Source organism: Solanum tuberosum, unplaced genomic scaffold (assembly GCF_000226075.1).
Source record: "Solanum tuberosum cultivar DM 1-3 516 R44 unplaced genomic scaffold, SolTub_3.0 scf00014, whole genome shotgun sequence".
Taxonomy (NCBI): domain Eukaryota; kingdom Viridiplantae; phylum Streptophyta; class Magnoliopsida; order Solanales; family Solanaceae; genus Solanum; species Solanum tuberosum.
In genome coordinates this window covers 1591846-1601621 of record NW_006238939.1, presented here as the reverse complement: position 1 = coordinate 1601621, position 9776 = coordinate 1591846, and the positions used below count along the sequence as shown (strand labels likewise).

Here is a 9776-nt window from a genome sequence, read left to right as displayed (position 1 = left end):
TCACTCAAAAAGATCTAAATCTGAGACATTGAAGGTGGATGGAGTTACTTAAGGATTATGATGTCACTATCTAGTATAATCTGGTAAGTCTAACGTGGTGGCAGACGCATTAAGCCGAAAGGCAATGAGTATGGGTTGTCTAGCTTGCTTGGGTATATCCAAGTGACCTTTGGCTAAAGAGATATAGACTTTGGAGTCTAAGTTCATGCAGTTGGGCATCTCAGAGAAAGGTGGGGTGTTAGCTGGAATTGAGGTTAGGCCCACGTTCATTGCGGAAATCAAGGCCAAACAGTTTGAGGATGAGAATTTGAATGAGCTTAGAAAGAAGACGCGGGTGTATGGCAAGGCACAAGATATGACTTTTAATGCGGGGTGTGTGCTCAATTTTAAAGGAAGAGTTTGTGTTCCTCGAGTAGATGACTTGATTCAGAAAATGTTGACAGAATCCCATGGTTCACGGTATTCCATTCATCCGGGTGTGACCAAGATGTAGCAAGATTTGAAATGACTTTATTGGTGGCCTGACATGAAGAAAGATATATCTGAGTTTGTGGCTAAGTGCCAAAACCGCCAACAAGTAAAATATGAGCATTAAAGGCCTGCAGGGTTGCTTCAGCGGATACCAATTCCGCATTGAAAGTGGGAAAGGATAGCTATGGATTTCGTGGTTGGTCTCCCCAAGACCTTTGGAAAGTTTGATTCCATTTGGGTGGTGGTTGACAGACAGACTAAGTCAGCCTACTTAATTTCAATCAGAGTAGACTATAATGCACAACAGCTAGCTAAAGTGTATGTGAAGGAGATAGTGAGTCTGCACGGTGTGTCCTTTTCTATTATCTCAGATTGTGGTACGCAGTTCACTTCCAAGTTTTAGGGAAAATTGCATGAGGAGTTAGGCACTCAACTATCTTTTAGCAAAACCTTCCATCCACAAATGGATGGATAGTGAGAGATAAATATTCAAGTGTTAGAGGACATGTGGAGGGCATGTGTGATTGACTTTGGAGGACATTGGGACAAATTTTTACCTTTGTGTGAATTCTCCTATAATAACAGTTACCACTCCAGCATAGACATGGCCCCATTCGAGGGACTTTATGGGATGAGATGTAGATCACCCATAGGATGGTTTGAGGATGGAGATATGAAACCTTTCGGGGTGGATTTGGTGAAGGATGCTTAAGATAAGGTGAGAAGCATCCAAGCTAAGCTTCTGGCAGCCCAGAGTTGATAGAAAAAGTACGCCGATCATATGGTAAGGGACATGGAGTTTCAGGTTGGTAAACAAGTTCTTCTTAAAGTGTATATGGTAAGGGACATGGAGTTTCAGGCTGGTGAGCAAGTTCTTCTTGAAGTGTCACCCATAAAAGGGGTGATGAGATTTGGCAAGAAGGGCAAGCTTAATCCTCAATACAGTGGACCATTTGAGATCCTTGACAGTGTAGGGCCATTGGCTTATAAGTTGGCCTTACCTCCTAGCTTATATGGAGTTCATCAAGTGTTTCATGTGTCCATGTTGAAGATGTATCATGGGGACGGTGATTACATCATAAAATGAGACTCAGTGTTAGTAGACAAGGACCTTCAGTATGAGGAGGAACCGATTGCAATTTTTGATCGTGATGTCTGGAGGTTAAGGACCAAGGAGATCAAGTTTGTGAAAGTTCAATGGAAGCATTTTCCGGTTGAAGAAGCTACATGGGAGGTCGAGAAGGACATGCAAGATAAGTATCCTCAGTTGTTCGCCGATTCGGGTACTAATCTACCCTTACTTTAGCCAGTTTTTACTAGTTTATCACTTGGGGACGAGTGATGGATAAATTGGTATCTATTGTAACGACCCGTTCCCGCCATTATGGAAAAAGCCAATAGGAAAAGAATTTGGGCCAGAAAACTTTTGAGTAGTGACTTGGGAATTCCTAGCCTAGTCCAGATTTGGATGAAATACGAGTCAGGTGAGGTGTAGGGAAATCTGGTAATTAACAAGTGAATTAATTATGAATTTGATCACATGAGTAGATACCCAAGACGTTAGGGATCCCGTTCAACTTTACGGAGTCGAATTCGGGAGAGTAGAACTCCCAAAACTGATCTTAGCGTGAACGGGTAGTTTTTGAATATCAAGAGTTGAAGGGCGGGGTCATTGTGGCTGGATAGGGCCTGTCGTAGCGGGCTAGTCGCGACTTATGTTGGCGAAAAACCTGAATTTTGTTATTTTTCAGCAACTTTCGTTCTTGATAGCTAAGATTCGACCCATGGCAATTTATTGACACTTTGCCATGAATTTTAGTACTAAAGGTAAGGATTTTACTCTCCTAAATCCTTTTTTTATCCGTAGAAATAGATTCTTGGGTAAATATCATTGGGGAAGGGTTTTGGCCCTAAGTTAATGGTGGAAAAAGCCCTAACTGCACATTAGGATCATAGGTTTGGTCTTGGGTTGTTGGTTTTGTCATAATTCGGGTAAATTAGACCTTAATTACTGATCCATGCATAATTTACTTGTGTTTAGACCAAGAACAAGCAGAAAGAATCTGGAAAGGGAAGACTCGAGAGTATTAGGAGGATTCAAGCTTGGTTTCGAGGTAGGTGATGGTTTGATTTCTAGCTTGTGTAATATATGTTGGTAATTTCTTCATTATATGAATGCATGTATGAGAATAAGGAATGCAAATCAAATCTAATGCAAATGTGTATATGTATATGAACAATTACATGCCATAAACCCATTACTTGATTGTGTGACTATGAGTATTGTTCATTATGGGTTTGATTGGGATTAATTGTGCTGAATGGATCGGGTGTCACGTTCCAACACATACATTGGATCGAGGGTCAGGTTTCGAGACACTAACAGTTTGGGTGTGGGTTCCATGAGAGGACAATTGTTATTATTGTAATTATGTCTATTGTTGTTGATATTGGAAACTTTATGTTGCTCTTGAAATGATAATTGTTCTATGTATTCCGTATTTGTATGATTACTGTGTTATAATTGTTGGTGTGTATTTCGCTTACCAAAATAGCCGCTTGATCCTACCAGTACACTGTGGTTGTGTATAGATACTGCACTTGTTCGTTCTTTGTTGAGTACAGGGAATCTTCAGGCGGCTATTGATAAACCTCAACTAGGAGATCGGTGATTGAGATCAGATTTGAAGGGTGAGCCAGTTCTTTCAGGCTGCCATGGAGTCCATTTTATTTAGTCCATTCTCTTCGGACTCAGACTATTGTTTAGATATTTATTATGTTTGGTTAGGGTTGTACCCCATTTTCTTAGACTTGTTGCACATTAGATATTTTGGTACAATGACTTTCAGGTTCTAGGGGTTGAACTTCTGCATTAGCTAAGTTTCGCTGTTATAGTTGAACCCTTGGAGTTTATGGGAACTTCATTTTTATTGCCATTTAAACCGGCTTCCATATCTTTAAATGCCTAATTTTTCATTAAGTTGTTTAGTCGGGATGTAGTAGTAGTTCTTCCACCGGAGGGTTAGTGTGGGTGCCACTCACGACGATCTGGGTCGTGACATCTACCTAGTCCAAGGAGAAGAAAAAACACACATTCTTTCCTTATAATAGAAAAAGACATGTACTTCTTCCTTACTTCTCCCTTGCCTTAGAACATAGAAAGATACATACTTCTCCCTTTCCTTAGAATAGAGAAAGACACATACTTCTCTCTTTTCCCCTTAGAATAGATTATGAGTTCTAGTTAAATATGGACACGGTAGGGACCATTAAATTAATTGTTGAGACTTCCTATTATGGAAATAATTCTAAATAATTAATTTCAATTATTCTTACCATAATAAATTGTAAATAATTTCACTCGAAATTCGTAAATACACTCCTCTATTTATATTTCGAAATTTCCCATTAAACACATATGTAATTTCCCATGTTAAGATTACAGATACTAATCAATAAATTAAATCACTAACGAATTTATTTCAATAATCAATTTACCTTAGAGTACTGCTTAACTTATTTCATGTGTCGGATTCATAATCCACTTGCAAGGTTTGATAGGATCAAAACTTATAAGCTTCTCAAAAAGGCATATCGTCAATCTCTATATCGAGACATAGATTCTGTCATATAATTTATTAATTTACTAATATATATTATCATCATCCAATCTACCAAGCATATTGACCCATCTTATAATCTCACCTTTTAATAAATAAAAATGAGAATTAACATATATAGATCATAATAGTTATAGCAGGATTAAGAATATGAGCACATTTAATAGTTTAGAGAATATGCTTTTACCAGTCTAAACCAAGTATCTCTACTCGGTCCCGTCCAATACATACACAATACACTAGCACTAGAAGTTGGAGCTATACCATTCCAATAATCAAGATAAACTACATATAATCTTGTGCTACAATCGTACCGCTAGCATGTCCAATTCCCATTTTAGATTGTGAACAAAAAACTTTATACTTATAAGAACCAATGATTTAATATTTTGTATATAGGCTTAAACTCTATACACTAAATCATCTACTATATAAGTAAATAGATACTATAAACGAATATATAATCTACAAAAATTAATAAATAATTGTTCTATAATAAATATTATATCTTAACACATGGTTAATAGTATATATCCCAACAAACACTTCACCTGAAATAGTGGGCTCCTAAGCTATGTTCCTACATTATTAATTTGAAGTGCACACATTGGAGCTGAGGGACATTGGAGGTATGATAAGTATCAATGAATTTGAAAATGCGATATTCCATCTTGAGATTCAATGAGGGAATCCTATTTACGAGAATTGTAATAGTCAAGAATGCATCAATCCACAAATAAAGAGCTAACTTAAATGAAATAATAGTGTTAAACCAGTCTCCATGATATGTCTATGTTTCCTTTCCGCAACTCCATTTTGTCTACCAGTATTTGGGAACAAAGTTTTTCTCACAATTTTCAACATGAGTAATAAATTATGCTTTAGAAAAACTCACCCCCACCATCACCTTGAAACACTTTAATTCTCTTTGAAAATTGGTTTTCTACCATTTTCTGAAACTTTACAAACACTTCAAATACTTCAGATTTCCTTTTCAAAGGATACAACCAAGTGTGCCTAGTATGATCATCAACAAAATTGACGTAATATTTCATATGTTGTGGCAATTCAATTGATGTAGGTACCCATACATTACAATGAAGTTTCAACAAGGGTTCATTCTCAGTCTTATTTCTTAGAAGGTATCTTACAATCCTTATGACCTATATTACAACTAACACATACTCTCAGAGTTTTATTCCAGCATGTGCTATTGACACACTTATTACTACTCAAGAAATTTTTATTTTAGTATTTTATGCACTTCCAATATGTGATATGTTGAGCTTTGAACCATTGCCAACAACAATTCTATCAGGGCCTTTATAAGTTTGAAGGTTGGACAAGTTACCTATAGAATTTATCATATGGCATTATTCTCATCCTCTGTGTCTTGTAAGTTTACTGCAACTAGAACTTGAGGAAGATCTTCAAATGCTTGATAAGATAAATTAATAGAAACATTAGTGTGATCAACAGTTGGATGAAATCCTCTACCACTTAAGGAAAGGATGCCTCTTTATCGATTAGATCCAGCACAACCTCACTAAACTTTTGAGCTTGTAAAGCCATATTGTGATTTAGTTGAGTATCTTCCACCATATCATAGTTGTGAATAATATTATTCGGAGTTAGCCCATTCTATCTAGTAAACCAATGCATGTACAAAGCCCAAACATCCTCCTTTCTTGGAAAATTTTGGATAAAACCTCTAGCCCCTTTCACCTACTTGACCTTGTGGGAGAAAAATATGAACGTCTTATTAATATCATGCTTGCCTATTCTGCAATCTCCACTGATTTAAAACCAGAAGCTAAGTCAATGACTATTCCTAATTATGACTTCCACAATTTCTGCAAGGATAGAATGGAAAAATCTTTTGATGGTAATCAAATCTGGGCTGCTTATGATGCTGATGATTCTATGTCATGCCATTATGCTCTGATTCACTATGTGATAGCTAAAATCCATTTAAAGTGAATTTAACTAGTTGAACTCCAAAATTAACTCTTGGACTCGACCCAATTAATTGGGTTTGTTTTGGCTCCCTCAAGACCAATGGAGATTTCAAGATAGGCAAGCATGATATCAATAAGACGTTCACTTATTTCTTCACAAGGTCAAGAGGGTGAATGGGGCTGGAGGTGCAATCAAAACTTTCCCCATAAAGGCAGATGTTTGGTCTTTGTACATGCATTGGTCTCCTAAATGGAATGAGGTAACTTTGAATAATATGATACACAACTATGATATGGTGAAAGATACTCAACCAAATCACAATATGGCTTTTCAAGCTCAAAAGTTTGGTCGAGGTTGTCATGTATCTAATTAGAAAAAAAGGAGCTTCTCCTCTAGAGGTAGAGGATTATCTCCCACAGATTCAACAAACAAATTGAGCAATACTCCACCACCTGGTTGTTGCATGAAGTTTCTTCACATAAATACTGTGGAGAAGAACTTTCTTTGACTCTTCGAACCCTAGAATACAATCATTACAAAATGCAAGTTAACAAAAGCTACGAATGAGAAACCTGAAAATAATATCATAAGATAAAAAGGGTACTAGTAAATAGTAATACAAAGTACGTAACAACAACCTAAAAAAAGAAAGGCAATGCAGTAAAGTTTGATCACATTTTTACATGAATTTCATGAAATAATGCACTATCCGACTTCCAAGTTTTTTGTTAGATTCCTATGGAACATTAGTGATTAGGGTAGAAGAAGTGTTATTTTAAGTTGATTCTAAAGTTTTGATGATTTAAAAAACTTTGGAATCTAATGAGGGACCAAATCTTAGGAGAGACTAAGAATTCTTTACATGAAAATGATAGCTGTAAAAAGTGTTGATGAGTCCACGATTTGGACTCATTTAGGGCTCTATTTTAATAGATTTAGTGTCCTCAAATGCATATTTTATCTCAATAACTGATGTAAATACTTGAATTTCAGGTATTTGAACTTAGGAACAAAGCATGGACACAATGGAGCAAAAAGGAACAAGGCAGCCGAAAGAACGAAGAAAAGAATGCCTGAGGATCACCTAAGCCATTGGATGAGTCGCCGAATGGCCTTGGCCTCACCCAATGTAGCAGTGTGCCAAGCCCTAAAGGACAAAATCAAATAGGTGATAGAAAGGAGCAATTGGCCAGTCGCCGAACGGTTCTGCGAGGTATTGCCATATTGCCCAAAGTTACAGAACTTGAAGTTGCTGAAGGACAATGCAGAAAGGCGATGAACTAGACCAAAAGGTAGATCGTCGAGTGAATCGGTGATCCCGACTAACTGCGCTGAGTGATCCTATGCAGCACAATTTTTGACAACTATAAATACATGTTTGAATTTTTAGTTTAGTAGAAAGTGTTACATTTCAGAAAGGAAGTTTTATATTTTCAGATAACCAGTATTTAGAATTACTCAGTTTTAGAACTTAGTTTTTGGGGACAATTTTTCCTTAGCTTTGAAGAGTTGAAGATTTCCATTTTTTGAGCAATCGGAAGTGGGTATTGAAGATTCTTCATCCTTGACGTGTGTAAAGACAATATTTATCGTACCCATTTGATGGAAACACTTTTTGATACTGATTTCTATCTCTTTACTATGTCTAGCTAAAACCCCAATTCTTGGGGTGTGATTTTGTGAATATGGGTTGAATTTACTGCTGGGTGGTGCTAATTGATTGTTTATTCGTTGTTTAGAGGTGATTTCGTTCAGTAGTTCTGTCTGAATTAAATGGGGTTGTAGTTGAAAATACAATTTTATCTTCGTATTTTTGACTTGCTCTAAAGAGAAGTTTTAAAACCAAAACTAGTGAATCGATAGTCCGTGGTTGTTGGGTTGTCATGGGTTCAACTAGACAGAATGAATCCTAAACCCTCTCCCACACATTCAGCTCGAGATAGTGAATGGACTAAGGCAAAAGTTGTGCTTCATTTCCGCTTATCGTTGTTCGAGATAAACCGATTTGATTCGGGGTAAATTGTTCGAGAGAGAATTTACACCCAGTAATGTCTGGCTTAGTTACTAATTTGCAGCGAGTTATTATCAATAGCATTTACCCGGCTGTGTATTTTATCCCATATTCCTATCACATCCCAAGAATCACGTCTCCATATTTACACTTTTGCTTAAGTTGTCATTTTATTTGGTAATTGCTTACAAAACCCCGTTTGATAATTGACACTTGTGTCACTCTTTTTAATTTATCATGTTTTTACTCGTTAATGTCTATAACTACGATTAACTTGAAAACATTTTAGCTTTTCTATTGATTCTCAATTACAAAACGCTCCCTGTGGGAATGATCCTAACCCTTGGTTGGGTTATATTACTATTGAATGACCGTGGACGCTTAGTATTGGATGAAGTTCCCGGATATGTCAAGTAAAAATGGGGAATCTGGCCTTGACTTGAGGGAGACTCTATTGGAGAGATCTATCCAAGGGATGATTGAGAGTGCTATTTTGGCTGCACTGACCCCCTTTCGGGCTTCTGTTAATGAGTTGGCTGCGAGAGTCACATCGTGTGAGAGAAGGCAGAGGAAGGCCTGTGAGGTTATGGCTTTGGAAGCCAAGGTAGCAGACTTGAGGAAGGACGTATACTATATGAAGTCTACCGACTTCACTTCATTACTGAAAGATGCTAATGGTGTTGATGCTCTTTAGATTCCTCCGGCTACCACCGGCGATATACACGGTGATGAGACTGTATTGACTTAGTCGGATGGTGAGACCGACGAGGAGCAGATATAGATATAGGAGGAAAGCATATATGAAGATTTGCTGTATTTTGCGGGGATGAGTGCTCAGTCGGTGATCTAGACATCACTTATTGAGATTTCCTTGGCTGCTCCTAGTGGGTCTGATACTGCTATTCCTTCTGAGGTGACTCCGGGTACTGAGACCCGAGACCAGACAGATGCACCGGGCACTGATGCCCAGATAGATGGATCTACTGCATAGACATGATCCCCTCTTTACCTCCCTTTCTGTCTTACTTTATTTTATTTTTTAGATATTTTCATTTGCATTAGAGGACAAATGATTTTGTTTGTGGTTGGGTGAGGCCCACCTTTGTGCATATTAGTTTTGTTTATATATTGGGCTTTGAGCTTCAATTCATATTAAACACTGCTTTTTGTGGAAGGTTTGAGCTTGTGGCTCCTTGCTTTTAATTGTAAATGATTTTTAATCCTTCCGAAAAAGTTGTGCCACCTCTTGTATGTGTTGAATGTGGCTATTCTCTTGCAAATTTGAGTACAGGTTTTGATCTATACCGATGACTCGAATAGTGCTCATAATATAACATAAATGAATGCGTTGCTACGACGAGGCCAATCGAAGTTGCATAGACAAGATGTGAACTCTTTGCATCTCGTTGTGACTAGCTAATTATCAAATTAAGTCTCTTGTGATGAAAATTGCACACTATCAAAAATGTGGAGTCTTGTATGACTTTGGTGTCAATGCCTTGTGTGATGAACTTACCGTGAACCATGCATGATGACACCTAGAATTTTTTCCGTTGGTATGGTTGACTAAGTGATGCAATTTCTTGAGATGATCTTAGGCAGCTTTAAAGAGTGTGAACCTATTTGAAATTATACCTCTTTTGCGGCTTACCTTGTGAGTGTGTGAACCTCTTTTGAGCACCATTTGAACCTTAACCTTTTCTTGGAAGAAACTT

At 37.4% G+C, this 9776-nt stretch overlaps 1 protein-coding gene across 1 annotated transcript; it reads left to right on the top strand.

Moving 5' to 3' along the window:
• Positions 1 to 1264: 1264 nt before the first annotated feature.
• Positions 1265 to 3143, top strand: LOC107062826 (uncharacterized). Its single transcript, XM_015313934.1, has 3 exons — positions 1265 to 1498; positions 1589 to 1754; positions 3097 to 3143. Exons 1-3 carry the CDS (start codon positions 1265 to 1267, stop codon positions 3141 to 3143), a joined length of 447 nt encoding a protein of 148 aa, XP_015169420.1.
• The last annotated feature ends 6633 nt before the right edge of the window (positions 3144 to 9776 follow it).

Excerpts from the sequence above, each read along its gene's own strand:
- LOC107062826 (XM_015313934.1), top strand. The coding sequence starts at position 1,265 with ATGGAGTTTCAGGTTGGTAAACAAGTTCTTCTTAAAGTGTATATGGTA. Across the intron at positions 1,499-1,588 it reads GCTTATATGGAGTTCATCAA|TATGAGGAGGAACCGATTGC; the intron begins GTGTTTCATGTG and ends AAGGACCTTCAG. Across the intron at positions 1,755-3,096 it reads TCAGTTGTTCGCCGATTCGG|GGAATCTTCAGGCGGCTATT; the intron begins GTACTAATCTAC and ends TGTTGAGTACAG.